General features: G+C 40.3%; 1 protein-coding gene across 2 annotated transcripts in view; it reads left to right on the top strand.

Moving 5' to 3' along the window:
• Positions 1-22,746, top strand: part of simc1 (SUMO interacting motifs containing 1) — a 96,633-nt gene that overhangs the window by 6,000 nt on the left and 67,887 nt on the right. The window contains exons 2-3 of one of the 2 annotated variants that reach the window (XM_087995384.1): positions 813-885; positions 15,624-15,674. In XM_087995384.1, the coding sequence (XP_087851510.1) occupies positions 15,672-15,674 (3 nt within the window). In that variant the 5' untranslated portion in view covers positions 813-885; positions 15,624-15,671. Of the gene's footprint in view, positions 1-778; positions 886-15,623; positions 15,675-22,746 lie in introns of those variants that run through there. The other variant, XM_043703757.2, reaches the window with a different exon arrangement.

The raw sequence follows: 22,746 nt of genomic DNA, 5'->3' as shown, positions 1-22,746 counted from the left end.
TTGCCAAGCCAAACATCTGCTCTCTTTCTGTGATATAGGAGCTGTCAGAAAGATTATCACAGAGAACATTTGAAGATTATTGGTCTTGCAGTAAAATTAGAAAACATTACCATCAGCAGTAAATTATTTATGACAAATTTAAAGCATAAAGCAAAAGAAAAAGACAAAGAAATAGTTACAACACCAAATAATCAAAACATCTTGAAGAAGGGAATTCCCAATAGCCAGATCAGCAAATCCCAGCGGTGCTTGTACTTTGTGAGCACCCGTGGGAATTGCAGTTAGTGAGCAGATGGAAAGGAATATTTGGAAGTTTTATTTGCAAAGAGTTTAATTTATATAACTGTGATAAGGCTCTTGAACGTCATGTAAAAAAAAAATTTAAAATCCTATTCAATTTGGCATTCTGTAGATGTGCACTCCAGTCTAATTTTCAAAATCATTGAAACTTGATCTAAATGATTGAGGTGAACTAAAGCTGAATCAACCATGTAGTCTACTTATTGAAATACATTTAAGTTGTGCTTAATTTGTAATGAATTTATCCTTTATCTGAAGCACAAGCATGTTTTATAGCTTGTTTTGTGTTCAGAGGGGATCTGTGATCTAATGCCTTGAAAAGTAAAACCTCTCTCATCATGGTTCACTACATCCTGAGCAAATAAACACCCAAATTTAGTTGATCATGTGACTAAGTACACATTTTCTTTCATTTATGATGCGAGCTGAAAGACGAAGTTAATGTGCTTGTTACAGGAAGTGGTAACGGTAGAAATGGTGAATTTAGACTATGCTATCTTGCATTGCTGCAGATCTGCATCACGTCTGAACTGCGAGGTTGGACTCCAAGCATTGTGGCACTTGTCACCAAGATCCAGTACTAAGGTAACATTTTAAAATTATATTCATAAGCTTTAAGAGACTTACCTGTGTTCAGTTTATTAACAAAATACTGTTTATAAACTTATGTCACAATGAGATACTTGTTGAGGCGGAATCACTGTTTATTGAAATTTATGTTTCAAGAAATGCATGTGCAGACTCAAAACAATGTCATAATTGGAAATACCAACTAAACTGAAAGCTAAAATGCCGCAAGCATTAATGCAAATATACAGATTCAGAGAACATGATATACACCTGCCCTTTCTAATATTGTTTTGCTTTGCCTAATCTACCAGGTGACAAGTTTTGTTTTAGCTTTAGTTTTCAAAAATTCTGCTATCAGATACTTTAAATTGTTGAGTTAAAATGTCTTTCTCTATGGACAGGATTGTAAACATGCACATAACAGAAATATGTAATTTAATTACAACTTTCCAACTTTACAAACTAGACAAATTATTGTCTCCTTCTTTGAACAGATTATTGTCTTATAGATTTCAGAGTTTGTTGATTTGCAAACTGTCTTTTATTTAACACTTCACTATTATCTTTATTGCCATTAAGCAACCCTCAAGCCTTCTCCACAGATTGGGGCAATGTTTACTGAAAGGGCTACACAAGAGCAAGTTATCTTCCTTTATAAATTTTATTTTGTCACTTTGGAACCAAACAATGCAGGAAAGGGAAACAAGATTTTAGTTACAGCATTAAATGTTAGGTTGAGCATCAGCTAGTTTCCTTGATTTGTACAAAGGACAAAGCTTTTTGATTTTCACTGGTAGATAACAAATCTCTAAAATGTCGAAAACATCAGGGACATTAGCTACAGTATTAGACATGGCCTCAGACCCAGTACCCTGTTATAGCGTATTAGAGTCATATACCTTTCAGTCTAACTCATCGACACCGACCAGTTTTCCCAAGCTAAACTAGTCCCATTTGCCTGTTTTTGGCCCATATCCCTCTAAACCTTTCCTATGCATGTATCTATGAAAGAAAGTGAGGGCTGCAGAAGCTGGAGATCAGAGCTGAAAATGTGTTGCTGGAAAAGCGCAGCAGGTCAGGCAGCATTCAAGGAACAGGAGAATCGACGTTTTGGGCATAAGCCCTTCTTCAGGAATGAGGAAAGTGTGTCCAGCAGGCTAAGATAAAAGGTAGGGAGGAGGGACTTGGGGGAGGGGCTTTGGAAATGCGATAGGTGGAGGGAGGTCAAGGTGAGGGTGATAGGCCGGAGTGGGGTGGGGGCGGAGAGGTCAGGAAGATGATTGCAGGTTAGGAAGGCGGTGCTGAGTTCGAGGGATTTGACTGAGACAAGGTGGGGGGAGGGGAAATGAGGAAACTGGAGAAATCCAAGTTCATCCCTTGTGGTTGGAGGGTTCCCAGGCAGAAGATGAGGCACTCTTCCTCCAACCGTCGTGTTGCCATGGTCTGGCGATGGAGGAGTCCAAGGACCTGCATGTCCTTGGTGGAGTGGGAGGGGGAGTTAAAGTGTTGGGCTACGGGGTGGTTGGGTTGGTTGGCCCCCACCCCACTCCAGCCTATCACCCTCACCTTGACCTCCCTCCACCTATCGCATTTCCAAAGCCCCTCCCCCAAGTCCCTCCTCCCTACCTTTTATCTTAGCCTGCTGGACACACTTTCCTCATTCCTGAAGAAGGGCTTATGCCCGAAATGTCAATTCTCCTGTTCCTTGGATGCTGCCTGACCTGCTGCGCTTTTCCAGCAACACATTTTCAGCTATGCATGTATCTATCCAAATTTCTTTTAAATGTTGTAATTGTGCCTGCATCTGCCACTTCCAGTGGCAGCTCATTCCATATATGCATGTGAAAAAGTCACCCCTCAGGTCCCTGAGTTCCTCAAGGTAGTGTCCTCGGCCCAACCATCTTCAGCTGCTTCATCAATGACCTTCCTTCTGTCATAAGGTTAGAAATGGGGATGTTTGCCAATGATTGCACAATGTTCAATTCCTCAGATACTGAAGCAGTTCATGTCCAAAGGCAACAAGGTCTAGACAATATCCAGGCATAGGCTGACAAGTGGCAAGTAACATTTGCCCCATGCAAATGCCAGGCTATGACCACAACCAATAAAAGACAATCTAACCACTATCCCTTTGCATTCAAAAATGTTACCATCACTGACTACCCCACTGGGGGTTATCATTGACCAGAAATTCAAATGCATCCAATACATAAACACAGTGGCTACTGCAGCAAGTAACTGATTTCCTGACTCCTCAAAGCCTGTCCATCATCTTCAAGGCACAAGTCAGGAGTGTGATGGAATGCTCTCTACTTGCTTGATAGGTGCAGCCCCAATAACACTCAAGAAGCTTGACACTATTCAGGACAAAGCAACCTAGTTGATTGGCAGTATACCCACAAGCATCCACTTTCTCCCACACAGACTCTCAGTAACAGCAGTGTGTACTATCTACAAGAAGCATTGCAGAAATTCACCAAAGATCCTCATACTTCACCTTCCAAACCCAGAACCACTTCCATCTGGAAGGACAAGGGCAGCAGATATACGGGAACACCACCAGCTGCAAGCTCTCCTCCAAGTCAGTCACCATCTTGACTTGGAAATATATCACTGTTCCTTCACATTCACTGGGACAAAATCCTGGAATTCCCTCCCTCAGGATATTGTGGGTCAACCCACAGCAGATGAACTGCAGCAGTTCACAAAGGCAGCTCACCACCACCTTCTCAAGGATGGGCAATAAATGCTGGCCAGCCAGCGATGCCCACATCCCACAAATCGAATTTAAAAATCTTTCTCCTCTCACTTTAAAATTATGCCCTTGAAGCTGGGTATACCTAAGAGGGTCTTAGGGCCACTAAAGTATATTCATAATCACAAAGGTAATGGCAGCAAAATAGTAAGTATACTAAGTATTTACATTGTTCAATATTTATTAATGACAGTAATGTGGTTGACATGACTTTAAAAGAAGAGATCAAAAATGGTAGAAAGACATTTAAGATATAATAAGATGAAGTAATTGAAAAGGAAGGGATAGTTTAAAATGTCAGGATGATAAAATTCCTGGTATAGATGAATTGAATCCAAGTTAAGAAGGAGACAGCAAGAGCAGTATTACATATACATAAGGGTTTATCAGAAAAGGGAATAATGCCAGGAATGATGCCAATGGTCCTCAAGGTGACTGCAATGCTCAGATTTTTCATCAGTCATTGTCTCAAGGCTCCACAGGCAACATACATAATTTTTCAGTCTGCCAAACATAGGTGTTTAAAATAGGTGACCAACATCCTCTTCTGTCATGTTATGAATTCATCAATTAATCCATTGATGAGGACAGCCAGATGGCAAGAGGATTAGGTTTCAGTACCATCATTCATTTCTCTAAAGTGCAATGGGTCATCAGCTACACTCATAGAGCTGCTAGGAACCAACTTGCCCCCTTTTAACACATGGCATGTCTGTACTCACAGGCAAAGAATCATACATTTCTGTGCTCATTCCCCAGGAAGCTCTCATGACACACCAGTTTTGCACAAATCATAAGGTGCAGGTTGACGGGTGGATCTTGAGTGACAAGAGCTATTCTGCACTGACCTTGCAAATGACATTCGGAGTGATTCCCCCAGCACAGTGGAATATTGGCATAATGTAGCTCAAACATCCAACTGAGCCATATTTGCATCCAGACCACTGGCTTTCTGATTAATGTGCCTCTGCTGCCTCGATCATTCTGAAGATGATCTGCATTGTGCATCACCAAGGGTATTACAAATAGTCACGGTCTTCTGTGCACCACACAACATCACCAAGCAATGCAGAGAACTACTGAAGCTGGATGAGGGGGAGGAGTACCACCCCTCCTCAGATGAGAATAAATTGGATGAGTCTAGGGAGTCCAAGAATGTGCATGAATCTTTATTGGATGCTAATTCCTTGGAGAAATCTGTAAGAGATACCAGAACGTTGCTTGGAAACGTTATCACATATCTGTAACTGCCATGTAAACTAGATTGTATGTTAATTTGAGTTCAACATTAAAATTTTGCAGCTGCTTACTTGAAATTATTTTACATGTGTTTCCTCTTCGGAAGCGTCAATCATATTTCTCAGAGCACTTGGTGAAATGTAAGTACATCTAAGATTATCAACAAAAAGAAACTTCAGTAGATTTTTCTTTATGCCACGGTAACCACAATTTATGTTTATATAGTGCTTTTAAACTAGTAAAGTATGCAAAGTTACTGAATACAAGTAGAACGTGATCATAGCCAAAAACATAAAAACCTTTAAAATGAAAGGGGATAAATATTTCGGAATGTATGAAAAACAAAGAGGTGAATTTGACTAAGGAGGCCAAAGCAAGTGAAGGTAGAGCAAGTAGGATCAGAGCAAGTGAGAACAGTGTAAAAGAGTCTGGAGTAAGTGACGCTAGAACAAGCAGCCAAATAAAGTGGGAGCTCTGAGGCCTGAGGTAACAGGTCACAGTGTGCATAGGAGTTGAGGCTGGCATATCTGGGGGGTGAAGAAAAAAAACAGAACAAAAGAGGGAAGAGGGACAGCAAAGATAGGGAGACAGGGTCAGAAAGGGGAGGAGAGTAAAGCAGGAAGAACAGCCAGTTCAGTTGAAAAGTGGAGAGATCAATTTAAACCTTTCAACAAAGTAGTGTATTGTCTGAACATACTATAATGAATACTGGCAATTGGGTCATTTAATACAGTTTTATTTCATAAAATATATATGGATATGCATTATCACATCTCAGTGCATCTCATATATTGTAAATTGTTTGAAATACAGTCACTATGACTGTGTCAAAGACAAATATGCAAATGAATCCCAAATCTGTGGAAAGCATGTTTATTCATAATGGCTTTTTCAGTTTTGACATGTGTCAGTTTAATTTTGAAAAATTTATTGCTAAATTAACTTTCCTATGTTATGCCAATTTAAATAAAGTGGTGTCTTGACATTAATCTATATTTATTTGTGCTGTCTTTGTGTTTAAGGGAGCAATGATGATTATTGAGGATATTGTTTAATTCTTCAGACTTTGCTTTTGTGTGAATCCAAATACCCCCAAATATGTCAAACAAATACTGAAAATGTTAACACTTAACTGCATCACCTAATAAAGGAGTTAGTGAGAATGAAAAACAAGCCCTTGTGAAACAGAAATAGTCCTCAAGAAAGTCTTAAGCAGTACCTAAAAGAAAACGCCTTGAACCCTATCACATGACTCGTGTACATGTCAGCACATACTGATGCTAGGTTACTCCAACTCATCTTAAACACTGAAACTTCTCACTTTCGATTTCTGGAGAAGATAGATGAAACAAGAAAGAAAGTGAATATGAACAGCAAGTGAATTCTACGATATTAGTCTAACGCACTTAATTGGGAAACCTGACAAATCCTGACAAAGTGAAAGCGCCGTTCCCTGCCAGGAGTGAAGACTTCTGCGATGAGACATGCAGCTTCCACACTTAATGGTTAGATCAAGAAAAATACAAGGCCTATTGCCATTCTACGTTTGAACATTTTAAGCATAGTCAAAGAATGTGGTGCTGGAAAAGCACAGTCGGTCAGGCAGCATCCAAGGAACAGGAGAGTCAACGTTTCAAACTTAAGCTTTCCATCAGGATTCATGATCGAAACATCAAGTCTCCTGTTCCTCGGATGCTGCCTGACTGGCTGTGCTTTTCCAGCACCACATTCTTTAACTCTGATCTCCAGCATCTGCAGTCCTCACTTTCTCCACATTTTACAGCATATGCACTCACTTATTTTATGCCTCTCTAGCATCAATTCAGATATATTCATCTCAGGGATTCAGACAGCACTGTACAGTGGTAACTTTACTTCTTCAGCTGGTGAATCTGGTTGTGGATTCAGAAACACATTTATAAAAGATACTTAAGTGCTAGACTTCACCATGATGATTGTGATAACTCCATGGATATGTACACAGTAATCATAGAACCATGCACATTTCTGGTGAAGGCCATTCAACTTGAAATATCAGTGTCTACACTTGGGGAATTCTGAAGCCACCCCACAGCCTTGCTCTCTGCTCATAGCTCTACACCTTTGTTACAATTCACCAACAACCAATGATGAAACAAGATGTAAGAAGATGTCAAATAAATAGTTGCAAGTTGTTGGTATTGAATCCAGATTAAAACTCAATCTCAATTACTTGGCAGTTACATATGATAACATTTCCATGTAATATCCTGGGTGAAAGTTGGAAAAGGAGACAAACTAAAACAATTTTGTCATTACTTTGAAACTCTAAATGAAAATGGTCCTGCTGATTAAGTTGTGTGGGATGTAGCAACTAAATAAATGCCAATATAAAGCTAGTTTAATTTGGGTTTGGATATATGGAAGCCAGAGCAGCGGATGAAGTATTAAAATCAATATGTGAGACAAGAAACCCATAATCATGTTAAAGTCTCCAAATCCCTGAGAAATTCTATTGAATCGTTTCCTCTTTGCTTGATGTAGGCTGCATGGAAACACATGCTACTTACAAAGGAATTTAGGTGCAGCTTGGTGACATCAAAGCCTTAAAATTGAAGCTGGAATTTAACGAGGAGGTAGTTAGGCCTGCATATGCTGGAGATCAGAGTGTGGTACTGGAAAAGCACAGCAGGTCAGGCTGCATCTGAGGAGCAGGAGAATCAATGTTTCAGGCATAAGCCCTTCATCAATGAAAACCTCATCCCTGAAGAGCTTATGCCTGAAACATCGATTCTCCTGCTCCTCGGATGCTGCCTAACCTGCTGTGCTTTTTCAGCACTGCACTCTCAATTCTGGAATTTAACCAGCTCAATATCATAATTTGGACTATTGTATTATAGTTTATGTTCCCCAGATAAATTTCATTCTCAGTGACCAGAACCAGATTCAAAGAAAACTTTATGCTTTCCTATGATCTGAACCACAAACTTCTTTATAAAAATTCTAGAATGTAGCATGCCTGGAGTACATCTGTAGATATTTTCTATTCAGAGACATTATTACTCACCTCAGATGGGACTTGAACACAGCTCTCCTGTCTTAGAGGTAGGGACACTACAACTATATCACAGGAGGCCCTAACCTATTTACTGGATTATAGCTTTATACTGTTGATAACTTTAATGAACATAGAATAAGCTGCCTTATATTCTGCAGCTGTTTAAGACACGGGTAAATAATGTGCTGAGGAACAATGTCATAATTTCTCTTGGCTGGAGACTATTGAGAGGCACGATGTACTGAACATACCTGGCACAAGTACCCTCTGGCAGGTGGTACCATTATGTACATGCATACTTCCTGAAGGCCTTTATTGAAATGTCATTGGTGAACATTGTGCAAATGCAGGACAGGAGCTTTTGCTACCCATGGAGAGTTAAAAACAGCAGATTGAAGAGACAGTTTTGGTAAAAGCCCCATTCCAGAATTAGAGAGACATAATCAATTTCTGCAGTCTTTTTGTATGTACTCTGAATAATTGGAAATGCTATACAATATTATCCAACCAGAAGAAAACTTCTGAAGATCTCTGCTATTCTAGATTACCTGAATGTGCCTGGCCACTGGTGTAAATATCCTCATGCTGTGCTATTATGTTGGGATGATAATAAGATCACAATCACACACTTGGCAACTCCCCTTTTGGAGGGAGCTAGTAAGAGAGTCACACCACAGCCCTGAGCAGTAAGTGAAGGAACAGAGGAAGTAAATGGAGGTATAAAGAATGACAATGCCGAGTTAGGAGGAAGTGTTTGTTTTGCTTTGTGGTTTTTTTTCAGTTCAGATGGAATGCAATACTTGTCTGAGGGAGGGACGAGGAGATTTTAATTCCGTAGTAAACAGCTGTCAGTGGTTCATTACAGCCACAGAGGATTTACTGTAACAGCTATTGAGAAGATTTGTGGTTGTTCTCTTCCTCTGCCTTCAACTAACTCAGATTGCAACAAAGAGGTGTGTCTATAAGAGTGGTTGCATCACTATTTCTTATTTCAAAAGTTAGAAATAATAGGCAGAATCTTATCGTGGACCAGACGACATGGGCTACATTGAGAATTTCATGAGAATCTAGTCAAGGCCTATCTCAACACTGGGAGCAACACACTGCATCAGAAATTTGCCAAACCCTTAGGATTATCATGGCAACCCTCTGATCCATTTGCAGGATGCTTAGGAAGCACAAATGAGGATTGCAGGGAGCATCAGTAAGTAGCATTGAAAGGTTGCTGCATGGATACTTTGTGCATGGGGGCAGGCACTCAGCTCAAAGATTGGAGCAGCTTGTATCTCAGGGCTTCTCATTTGTTCTCTTGGCACTCATCCACTTAGCACCTACTTGCATGCTCCCAATATCTATGTGTTGTCTTGCCTTGCCATGTTTGTTAATGCATTGGTGTTTCAGCCAGAGCCAAAGGTAACCAGTTCTGCTCTATTGCACAGACACACAATAAAACTTGCCTGTCATGTTTGTCAGTAGGGATCCATCTGTTGATGAGGGCATGTACGTCTGAATGACACACTGAGATATCAATTTAACATGTACAGCATGTGTCATCTGCCTGCACAACAAATACACAGCACATTTATTAAATCAAATGTCCACATCAGAAATTGGGTGCGGATTAGACCTCTCTTCAGTCAGGTGATGTCACTGTAGATTGGGGGTCCCTGTATCATTAGTCACAGGCTCAGTACACACAAAGTGAGATGTCGGGCACAATCGAGGGACAGTTTGAAATACAGCTCAGGGAGTGATCAATATTCAGTCCTCTGGGGCCAGCACAAGCAGTCATCGAAATGGTGTAGCATCAAATAACAAACAACAACAACACTGGTTAGGGTCTGATCAATCATAACTAGAAAATGCCTGTCAAAGCCAGTCTGAGGTCTCGAGCCTATATCGTCCTAGTGATCCATGTGTTGGTTGTAGAGGAGAATACAGGGGGGCCTAAAGGGACGGCAGTGGGATCAATGTATAAGTGATGGGGAGTCAAGGCTGGGTGGAGTTATGTGTAGCAGTGGAGACAAGTACTGTGATGGGTGTATCTCAAGGTTCCTGTAGGATAGCGGTACAGCAATAAAAGGGCATGATTGGCTGTGGGTAGAGGCTGTATTGGCAGAGACCACTAGCGTGGCCACCACAGGGTAATAGACAGGACCAGTGTGGGCATCATGAAGGTATAATGTCAGCAGTCAACAATTAGGAAGGACAGTTGGAAACAAAGTTCCACGTGACGGATCCCCACATGCAAGGAATGAGTAGAAATGGTCTCTTAGGGTAGTGTGATGTTCAAGGGGACTTGAAGGCCAGGGTGGGACAGATGGGGAAAATGCATGAAGCAGACATTGCAAACTCCAACCACATATCACTTGCATTCATTAGGTCACTCATTTAAAATACGTGCAGAGTGAATGTGCTTAGAATTCAAATGCTGGTCAGAGGTGATTTGCACTGCATCATTGATCCTTGAAATTTTGTACATTGGTGCTAACTTCTGCATCATTGAGATGACAATGACTTAACAGGAGGGGAAAGCTACCCAAGGACAACCTGTCATTTGTGCAACTTCCAAAGATGCTGTGGGAGGCAGAGACTGTCACTTCATCATCATCTGTCATACAGATTTTACATGATCCATACTGACTGCAATGGGAAGTTGAATGATTCATATGGGTCTGAGGTGGGAAGAGGGTCAGATGAGTGTAGGCATTCCCTTTTTGATGCAAAGGTCTGGTAATGCAGCCTTCACCAAGTTAGTGCATATGCTGACACTGGCGCTGAATGAATGACAGAGATATGGCCACTACTATGAGGTGCTCCATGTCTCACAATATGGAAGTGCTCAACCCTCAACTGAAGGCTATGCCAGCTCTGACTGTTCTGAGACTTAAGAAGCAGTTTTGCTCCCTATGTTCCCAATATAGGTCATTTCTAGCAATAGTCTTGTGCCCAGTTGCTGGTGGGATATTGGTTAATGTGGCTGCCTTCCAAAGAAGGGAAAATGGGTGCTGGAGAATGAGAGCTGATGGCAAGCCAAGGGGCAGGCCAACATGGAGGCTAAGGACAACTCAGGTCAGGAAGAGGACATAGCTGCAGGGCTCCTCAGTATATCTGAGGTCCATTGGAGGACCAGTACCTTTCAGCCTTTTCTCCATTTCCTAGGGCTGAGCAAGACAAAGTGATAACAGTGGCTCTGTATGTCCTGGGACATTGCAACAAAACTATTCCAGATACAAGAGTGTGACCAGAGGGCTGTAGCAGTGGGAGACAATCTTCTGAAGGTAATAGTTTATTCTGAACCTCTGGATGACTGGCTCCTTCCAGGGAATGATGCATAACCTGTATGGGATCTCTCAGTCATGCACTCATGAATACATCAGGTCAGTGACTGATGCCACCTGTACAAGACCACACTGGTCCATTTAATTTTCCAGTGACGAGGTCAGTGCTGCAGTCTGGAGAGTTAGATTTGGAAATACACCTAACTTCTCCCTGATGCAGGATGCCATGGACTACACACACACACACATGACACTGACAGGGCTGTATCACACTGCAGCAGAATTTATCAACAGGAAGGAGTTCCATTCGATTAAAGTGCAGATGACCTGGGATCACTGTTACCGCTTCCTGGAGGCATATGTCCACTACCATGTCAGCTGCTATGATTCCTACATCCTGGAGCACTCTTGAGTTCCCACTGTATTTGAGAGTCCAGGCACCTTAGAAGGCTAGCTACAGGTGAACAAGGGCTAACCTCTAATGTCGGAGAAATTTGCTCTATAGGTTAGAGATCACAAAACACAGCTCGAAGTGAAAATGACAAACAGTTTATTGCAAGCAATATCGCTGGAAGAGAAATTGACTAGACTGACACAGAACTGACAGAGTGTACAGGTAGATCAGACTTTTCTTCCCAGAGGTGAGGATGAGATCAATTTTATAGTAATGCTGCACAATAAGACTGAATAAGAAATGGGAAACTACAATGTATCTGGAAATGGAGTAATCTAGTTACAAGGATGCTAATTAGAAAACAATTATCGGATGAATGGCCTGTTCCTTCACAAAATGCAACATCCTGACAGTATCGATGATTCCATTCCTCTTCACAGATGGGCGTTAATGTCTCCTCTGAAGTGGTTAGGTGCTTCCATTGTCCTGTTCCTGGAGCATGTCCTTGCTGGTGCCTCTCTGTCTGACCTGCTCTTTGTGTGGCTTTGGTATTGCTGGGTTGTGAAACTGCCGTTGGGGCTTTGAGATACCTGTGGTGCTGTTTTTGTTAATGAGGTTAAAGTGTATTCTCTTGTCTGTGTGGGCTGTCTGATTTGCCTTGTGAGCCTGCTTAGGAATTCTGGGTGTTTTTGGTACAATTTAGCCAATTTTGTTTTTGTGAGCCTATCGTGGGTTAACAGATCTTTTCCCACAACTAAGCCCATGGCTCATGACAGCTGGTACAGAATGCAGATACAATGCTGTCTATGCTTCAACCAAGCCTACAGTGGCTGCTGAAGGTGTGGTTCTGCTTCTTGGACTGGGTTTTTTTTGGCGAGGGGGGGGGTATACTGCCTTCAATATAATCCAAACAAGGTGTCCCACATCATCATGGCATGCTATCATGCTATGCTCTGCACAATTAGAGGAGGCAATGGGATGATGCTAAGGAACTGGAGAATGTAAGCAGTTTTTTGAGGAGGAAAAGGAGGACATTGGAGAGGAGGAAGTTGGCCTTGTACTTGACAGAGCTTAGCTGAACATCACAAGGCAGACAAGATCTCACTGACACCCACTTCCAGTAGGTGACAGCTGAATGCAGCAGACCATCGCAGAGTAAGGAATTGTCATTGGTCTTGATAACCGCATTTGATTTGCTTTGTGGGGCAAGCTGCAGCCTTTACTCATTTTGCTTGCATGCACTTTTGTTGGTTGTAAATAAAAGCTCGTCTTTGCAGTTGTCTGATTGTTTGTATGTGATATTCCCCACTGGACAGTGACAAGATATAGGTGTACAGTAGATACTGGGGACAGGGTAGTCGTGACTTAGAGAGGGTGTTTAGATGAAACATAGCTACGGACTGTGTGGCATGGTAGTTAAACAGTGAGAGAATGTGATTATACGTGCAAGGGCGTGTCAGCCATGCTGGCTGTGTGCCAGGAGCAGCGTGGCTCTGTGGCTATTGTGCCATTATGTTGCCAGTAAGTAGCACAGACAGATTACCAACACTTGGCTGAGGGTATCAGTTTTTCATTTGGAGCAGGTGCCAGTAATACCAGTCTTTCTGCTAATAACCACTCAGTAGGAAGTTGTTCTGAGAACAGGATGTGGGGCCAGGAAAAGATGGCGGAGGGGGAGGTGGGAGTGGGAGGTCACCACAGGGATAGAGTGCATAGTTAGTGAAAAGAGTTTGTTAAAATACATTGAGAAAGCTAGTGCTTCCAATTAAACCTGTTGGACTATAACCTGGTGTTGTGTGATTTTTAACTTTGTACACCCCAGTCCAACACCGGCATCTCCAAATCTTGAGAAATCTCACTAGACTTAGTGGAAAGATATCCACCAAAGTAACTCAGTACAACTGTCACTTAGTCAAAAAAATGTAAGACTAAGCCTTCTTTAAGGAAAGGTTTTAAAGCCCTGGAGAGAGTGCAATGGAGATTTACTGGAATGAGACCAGGAATGAGGGATTTTAGACACAATTAAAGATTAGAGAAAACTGGGTTTATTCTCGGAGCAGAGATTAAGAGGTGAGCTTATTGAGGTATTCAAAATTATGAACAATTTTGGCAGGGTAAAGAAGGATACTCTGTTTCAACCAGTTGGTATGTCAGTAATTAGGGGTCACAACTCCAAGATTGTCAGCAAGAGTACTAGGAGTAAGATGAGGAGAAACTTGTTTACTCAGAGATTTTTAGATTTGGAATGCACGGCTTGGGAGAATGGTGAAGGCAGGTTCTGTAGGAGGTTTCAAAAGAGAGTTGGATATACATTTCAAAGTGATGAATTTACAAGGCTACAGAGATCAGACTGGAGAATGGGCCTAGCTGGGTAGCTATTTTGGGAGTTGGTACAGACACAATATGTCGAATGGCCTCTTTATGTACCATAAAATTCAATGATTCTACAATGCACTGCAGTAAAATACTCTTCCAACAGCACCTTCTAAATTCACAATGTATACCATCTAGAAGGATAAGGGCAACTTGGTCAATGGAAATACCACGATTTGCAAGTTCTCCTCCAAATCATATATCATCTTGACTTGAAACGATTTCACTGTTTCTCCACTGGCTATGGGTCAAAGTCCTTGAACCTCCTTCCTAACAGCATTGTGGGTGTCCCTACTTCCCCAGTTAAAGGAGGAGCTCGCCATTACCTTCTCTGAGGCAAGCAAAGATGTTCAATACATTCTGGCTTATTTGACAACATCTACATCTCATGAAATAATTTTTTAAAATGTCAAATAAATGTCTGAGCATGAACTAAATGCAAATAATGACTTGAGTTTGATGATTCTTAGAAAGATCAGTTCCTGTCCCACTGTGACCAACCTGGTTGAATATTTCTCCACCCTCTTTCTACAACTCATTTAGTGATGTTTGACCAACAAAAGGACACAGCAATTTTAATGGACTCACAGGTCTATTAAAGATAGGAAATTGTTGTTCTGTTTTACATGCCACTTGTCTTTCAGGGCATCACAAAAAAATATGTTTGTGGTAAGTGTTTGAAAGCTTTGTTATCGTAGTGCAATTTTTGATAAATATTCAATTTAGCATCTAAAATATAGCTTTGAAATTAATAGTAACTAAAAATCATGGATGAATACTCAAAATATTATTTCCTTTTCCATCCAGAAACATTGGTATTTGTGATGTAGTTACTTCTGCAATTAGGTTGAGAACTGTTTTTAAATTGGTCAAAACAATCATTAATTATGTTGCAAAAATTTTGGAACAAACTGTTCTATAGCCGTTGGAATTTGTGATCAGTTCAGGTGTAAAGACTCTTTGAGTAGTGAAAGATACACTGAAGTGGGCGGAAACATGAAACAAAATGCATTGACACCCAAGAATGGAAAAATAGTTTGTTTACAACAAACATTGGCAAAATTATCGGTTTAGTGATATTTAGTTTTTCTGGTGAGTCAAACTTCTTATGTTCACTTCTTTGGTTGAAAAAAACTGAAAAATTTAAACTAATTTTGGCAAATGATTAATAAAAATCAACAGTTCAACATGTTTCTTGGATACAAGTTACTGTGTAGGAAGTTTCAGTAAATATTCTGATCTGACTGTGTAGAGGCAATGTCAGGACGTGCTGGCTGCCATTCTAAACTGTCAGGACTTGCTTTACACTAATGAAACACATTAAAGAATAAATGAAAGAGAACATCAATGACTAGAAATTATTAGATCTTTTGGAATGGATTTTGGACAGTATCTAGTTTTGAGCCCAAGTTTGCCAGTGTGTGAGTTATATATACCTGCAACGAGACACCTAGGGACGGAGAAAAATTTGTCTTCAGAGCTCGTCACTATTCTCACTGCAAGCGCTGTGGAGGTTTGTAATGTATTTATTACTGTATTTAGAAAACAGAAGTGCTTACAATTTACAATAGACAGATAATTGTCTTTAGGAAGTATGCTAAATATAAACAAATCTTGTGCATTGATATTTAAATGACCCATTAGCTGATATATACCACTTCCTTTTCAATTCAGAACTCTGAAGAAATGTGAACTCCAAAATTGCAGCCTTAAAACATTCCAATGGTGAGTGTATTTAATAATGTCTGAATCTTTTTTAAATGAAGCAATTTTCTGTTAAATTCTTCAAAGACAATGGCTATGTTCTAGTTGTTCATTGAAATAAGTTTACAACACAGTATCAATTGTTAACTTTCAAGTTTACGCAATGTAAAATTACCCACATAGGCCTGCAGTTAGGAGTAACAAAAAACCCAATGGCTGTGGAAAGGGGTCCATTATTTTAGTTCATAGACTTTTCTTTACTTTGCCATACAAATTGACAGTGTGCCAAGTGCTACATCATGAAATTTGAACACCTAACATATTTGACTGAATAAAAATGTAGGAATGTCAAACAAGTTACAAAAGATAGTTTTGTTAAGATTGAAAAATAGCCACAGCAGAGTACTTCAGAACCTCCATCTTCTTCTTCACATTCTAAATTAATCAGTAATAAAGTCAGACTTTGCAGCACTTCTGTTGTCTCCACACAAGTGCCTTGACTCCTGAAAATACATTTCCAATATACTTTCAGCCATTTGTAGTACAGCCTGACCAACCACCATGCTTGAACAGGCACTAACACAGAGATGCTGCATGGTAAGAAAAACAGGCAAAGAGAGCAGATTATGTCACAGCATTTAATGTTGATTTGTTACTCAACCTGCCAGATTCTCAAATGCCCTCTTAAATATTCTAAATAGAAAATGTGTTCAGCTGTCCAAAAGAACCCCATCTTCCCATTTAACAATACTTAAGGGCATCAATGTGGGATTTTCAGCTAAGTTCTTATGACTTTAATTTCGCTGCCTCAGCAAATTGAAAGTACTGTGTTTAGAAAGACTGTCAAATATTGTTTGAGTCAGAATGGAATGTTGCTGTACTTTTCCAAGGAGTTCTCTTGAATATAAAGCACTGTCAGTAGAAATCATATGTCACCCATGGGACTACCTCTTGGGCTGCACCACACCAGGAAGTTACTGCCCAGGCAACCAAGATGGGAAAGAAAGGGAGGAGGGCCCTCAAAATAACCCTCTGTCATTACAGAACCCAGATGTATATGGATCTGTGCCTTAGCCAGATCACCCTGGCTAAATATCCTGCTTTTCAACACATTCTGTTTTGAACATGGTGGGAAAGGGATGTGATAGGATCCAATCAAGTGGGAAATCCAAACCCAACAAGGTAATTTTAATAGTTTTGGCTTTATACAGACCCCACTTTGTTAGATAAAGGTCTGTTTTCCAGTGTGTGTCTTAAGATATGCCTGACGATTATCATTATTATATTATAACTGCTTGACTGCTAGGAAATAGTTGTCTTTGAAGTGAAGTTATGTTGAGGTCATTAGTGGGTCCTCTTCTGGTATATTGTGTCCAGTTTTAGTCGGAAATGTGTTGCTGGAAAAGTGCAGCAGGTCAGGCAGCATCCAGGGAACAGGAGAATCGACGTTTCGGGCATAAGCCCTTCTTCAGGAATCCTGAAGAAGGGCTTATGCCCGAAACGTCGATTCTCCTGTTCCCTGGATGCTGCCTGACCTGCTGCGCTTTTCCAGCAACACATTTCCAGCTCTGATCTCCAGCATCTGCAGACCTCACTTTCTCCTCCAGTTCTAGTCGCCCAATTAGAGGAAGGATATTATTAAGCTGGAGAGGGTTCAGAAGAGATTTATGGGATGTTGCTGGGCATGAATTATAAAGAAAGGCTGGATAGGCTGGAACTTTTTTCACTGGAGCATAGGAGGTTGAGAGGCAACGTTATAGAAATTTATAAAGTAATGAGAGGTATAGATAGAGTTAATGGTATGTGTCTTTTCCCTAGAAAGGGGGAATTCACGACCAGGGGACACATTTTAAAGGTGAGGAGAGAGATTTTTTAAAAAGACATGAGGAACAAATGTTTTACAGAGGGTAGTTCATGTATGGAATGAACTTCCTCAGGAGGTGAAGGATGTGAGCACAATTACAACATTTAAAAGACTTTTGGATAAGTACGTGAATAGGAAAAGTTTTGAGGGATCTAGGCCAGGAGCAGGCAAGTGAGATCATTTAGTTTGGAGTTATGTTCTGCGCGGACCAGTTGGACTGAAGAGTCTGTTTCCGTGCTGTATGACTCTATGACTGTATGGAGTTATGATTGTTTGTTTTTATAAGAGATTAAACGTTTGAAGAAATTCAAGAATATTAAATGGACTTTTATCACTTAGTACTTTTGTAATATTTGTGATAGATATATAGAACTTTATTTTATTTCATTTCAGGATGGCTCCTGAGCTCTACTCTTGATAGATACCAGATGAAACTTTAAGTGGTAAAGATGGAAATTTGGCAGGGGTAGTTATAGTTGGCATATGTTTTCATTAGTTTCATACAGTGGCAGTAAATGGTCATGGGGATGAATGAGAGGTGTCATGTGTTGCCTTGAGTTGCCATTAAGTTGGCATGGGGAGATGGACGGGCAGGATTGGTATGAGAGATCATGCAGGTGGAGGCAATGGGTCGAGCTGTGAGTTGGCATGGCTGGACATGGAAAGTATGTAGAGGAGAATGAGGAACAGTGAGGTTCTAACTTACTTTCTTTACACCCACAACTTAGACAAACCCTTAGAAGCTAAAATGAGCCTTTTCAACTGCCCAAATCAGCATTCAACGTCCATGTTGCTGACTCCAAACTGTTACCAGCAGTTACTCTAGCACACACTTGCTCTTAAAATCATAGATACCCTTTAGCAGACCATTCAGCTCATCAAGACCACACCAACCCTCTGAAGAACATCTAACTCATACCCCCTTGCATCTACCATAGTTAATACACCTAGCCTAAACATCCCTGGACACCATGGGCAATTTAACATGGCCAATCCACTTAACCTGAACATTTTTGGACTGTGAAAGGAAACCAGAGCATCTGGAGGGTGGAACCAAACCCAGGTCCCTGACGCTGTGAGGCAGCAGTGCTAACCACTGAGCCAGCCTGCCACCACTCTTACAGACTGAAAATCTTTCCTCTGAGGCTGCTGTATTGGGCTGGAAAAATTCCTGACTCTGCACACTCATCTTGAAAGTAAAATTCCAGACCAATGTCTTCAGGTGGACCTGAAGATACAAAGTAGAGCAAGAACAATGATGCTACTGGCCATGATGATCACTATGGCTGCAAGCTGCACTGTTCTTTATCTTTATTACTATGCTACAAGATCCTTCTAATCTAAGGGCCGTGAACATTTTCACAAGCTGCTCTGTATCAGTGAGGTGACAGAGCCTGTGTTTACAAAAGTGGGAAACTTCATGATCTCCTCTCTAATAGTAAAGCAGGATGATTGAGCATGACTCTCTGCCAAGATGGTAGGATTCCTAACAGCTCAGGGATCTATTTACTGCATTCATGTCATTCTGCAGACACTTCATCTCAATGGGCATTGTGCCTTACCACAAATGGTGCCATCCTGTTTATATGTAGTTAATGTGCAACAGACTATCATTCTCTTCCAGGAGAATGACATTTCTCCTGGAAGAAGTTTTTATTCTGTCAGCCAATCCTGCCAGATATGAACCGCACTAACAAACTGGAAATGGGGAGGTTTGGTATCAAGGGCTATCCATAACAAACAAGAGATATCTCTGTTACCTGCCCATATATAGGCAATTTGTTTCCACCAAGAACAAATTGCAGCAGTGCAGCCAGGCCTTTGGTACCACACTGACTGAATTGATATCCATAGGTACCTGCTTTGATTCCGTTTGCTGTGTGCTCGGCATAGATAAATGACTTCTCAACTTCTTTTCACTTTCTGGACAAATCTTGCCATAAACCATGTTACTCAGATCTCTGTAAGATTTTGCCCTTGTGTAAAATGATATAGAGCGACAAACAGTGAAAAGAAAACTTTGATCTTCCAAATCAAACCTAGGGTTAGTTATCTTGGGGAAGGCTAATGTTTCAGCATATAGCACCACAGAGGAGATAGAATTCAGTACCACATTACAATTTTTTTTCTGTCCCAAAGAATGGCTCAAGCAACCTTTTTCTAGTATCGCTGTCAGAAAAAGCAGAGCTATGTCCACGATGGCAAAAAAGTGGGATGCATGTTCCAGCAGGCAGCCTTAACAGCAGCGCCATTTCAACAGAGAGTGGATGCTGACTAGATATCCTAACTTAATCTACAGCTGTACATTTGCAATATCTTTTACCACTCGAGAGCAGAATGCAAAGTGCATGCGAATTTGCTGTAGTTGACCAAGTTAGATTTTGAGGAGGATTTTAAAAGGGATTGAGAATGGTCACAAAGTGAAGAGATTTAGAAAGAGAATTCCAAAATAGTAATAGGAATATAAGCATAATAATGAGCTAAGGATGAGTGAGTCTTATGATGAACTAAATTCAGGAAACCAGAGGATATGACATGAAGCAAAGGAAGGACTGGGACAACGTGAGAAAAAAAAACTACTCATTCCAAAATGGGAAACGAATACCAAATGGACCAGATTTATTGAGGAGCAAGTTGAGGTTTTAAATACAAGACAGCCAATGTTTGTAAGTAACAACGGTCAGGAGATTATAGATCCCTGATTTTCATGCATTTCAATTAGAGTCATAGAGATGTACAGCATGGAAACAGACCCTTTGGTCCAACTCGTCCATGCTGACTAGATATCCTAACTTAATTTAGTTCCATTTGCCAGCAATTGGCCCATATCTCTCTAAATCTTTCCTATTCATATACTCGTCCAGATGCTTTTTTAAATGCTGTAATTGTCCCAGCCACCATGCCTCTGGCAGCTCATTCCATACATGCAAAAACTGGCAGAGACCTAGCAAACTAGAACTCGTGTCCAAATTCTAACCTGTCCAACCTTCTTTCTGCTGTCATCGTGCCTTGGAGTTTCTGATTCAGCATGTTATTTTTTTAAACCTGGTTTTCTTTTATTTGTTTGAAAATTATGATCTGTTTGCCAAAATATTCTTTATTGTTTTTCAAATTTAGATGTGATCATGTGGTTCACATCTAAACCTCTTGGCTAAACTACATCACAGCTCTAGTAATTAGATGAATCACCTTCACAGACCTGTTGCCAATCATACACAATTGTTTTGTTTTGATCTTAATGTTAATTATTTCAACTATCAGCATTGTTCAAAAGTACTATCCTTATGTTTTAATAGGTTTGCTTGCGTTCTGCCTCAATCCTTTTTGCTTGCTTTAAAGAGTTTGAAATCTTTATCCTGAAAAGTGTAATAAAAATGCAAGTTATCTTTATTCCTCCCTTTGCTTAATTTTTTCTGAAGGCAGTTGTGGGGTATTGTTGAAGTCCACAGGTACAGCCAACTTTCTCTACCCATTTCAGATTGCTATTTTGCAAGTGCGGTTGAAAGCATTTAATTTAGGACCCAATCCCATCATTGTCGCATGCACGCATGTATTACATTGGATAAGAATCCTTGCTAATTTTTCTGCTTTCTACCTTGGGTATAGTGAAGCCTAATGTATGGTAGGTGAGAGTGAGATTAAAGAATTCCACATAGATCAAAGATGGATCAATTGCTTCCCTGGTCAAATGATTCAGAATTACAATATGTGGTGTAATAACATTGTTTAAGGAAAGTGTAACTCAAAAGCTTATTCAGTGTCTCATAAAACTGCTTCTGGCCCGATTTGTATTGTACTATTAGTTCTTCTATAATGCAGTGGATGCATTCTTGTGCAACCCTATGGTATAGAAAAATCACACTTTAGAAACAGTATCCCCAATTGGTCAATCATTTTACAGCAAGTTAGCATTGACAAAATGTGTGTTATAACAGAACGACTGTATACTTTTAAGATAACGATACTGAAATACTATCAGCAAGTTTCAGCATTACTACCCTATAGTGAAGGCCTCTTTTGTAATCGCAGTGATAGTAATTTAGAATCTAATCAAAGCTCTGTTGCCTACAGTTATGAAGCTTGGTGCTTTATTTTCTATAAAGACTTTCTTTTCACTAATTGCCTGACATGAACATTTATTAAACCAATTAATTAGTATTAGTAGGATTATTTGATATTTATTAAAACAAACCTTTAATTTCACTTACGTTGATAACAGCAAAGAAAATACTGTCACCCGAACTGTAATTCCCAAGCCCAGTGGTGATGACATTAAATTTTGGAGGCCGTATTTGGCTTATAAATCCCTGCAATTTAACTATGAATCTGTACTGGGGTTCTGCTTGTATCTATAATTGTTACTTACTTGCCTGTTTAAAGTTTGCAAGTTCGAGGTTTTGAAAGTACTGTTACCTGAATGATAGATAAATTCTAAATCATAACTAGTGGTAGAATTAGAATCATTCAATGCTACTCAGATTGGGAGGGGGCATAAGTATAACTACAAAATAGAGTTTCATTAACATTTGCAAAATACTTATCAAAAGATAAATTACATTAATATCATTCAGAATTATATTTCCTGGGGAACTGACAATTTATATATCATTCATTGGATTTCAATGAATGATAAACCTGTCTATAGAGATGCTATCCATTACCCCACAATCTTTAATATAATCACTTTCCACATTGGTAGCTATAACTAGACTAGTCAACTTAAATTTCACTCCCTTGACTTCAAGAGAGCTAATAGATATAAATAATTCACTTACGCACGTGTTGTTGACATGGCTGTATAATCATTTTTTTAGATTAGATCACTTACAGTATGGAAACAGGCCCTTCGGCACAACAAGTCCACACTGACCCGCCGAAGCGCAACCCACCCATACCCCTACATTTACCCCTTACCTAACACTACGGGGAATTTAGCATGGCCAATTCACCTGACCTGCACATCTTTGGACTGTGGGAGGAAACCGGAGCACCCGGAGGAAACCCACGCAGACACGGGAAGAATGTGCAAACTCCACACAGTCAGTCGCCTGAGGCGGGAATTGAACCCGGGTCTCTGGCGCTGAGGCAGCAGTGCTAACCACTGCGCCACCGTGCCACCCATCTTCTACAATACTTTCTCTAGGTTGAGGATGTACTTTCAAAATTTATAGAGGAATAAGGGGAGAAATAGTAATGATCGATTGAGTTAGTAGATTAAATACTACGGAG

This window comes from Chiloscyllium plagiosum, unplaced genomic scaffold (assembly GCF_037043375.1).
Source record: "Chiloscyllium plagiosum isolate Xiang-an unplaced genomic scaffold, Cpla_swu_hap1 HiC_scaffold_16, whole genome shotgun sequence".
Classification (NCBI taxonomy): Eukaryota; Metazoa; Chordata; class Chondrichthyes; order Orectolobiformes; family Hemiscylliidae; genus Chiloscyllium; species Chiloscyllium plagiosum.
Note: the sequence above shows the minus strand (reverse complement) of the source record. Positions and strands in the feature narration are given on the sequence as shown.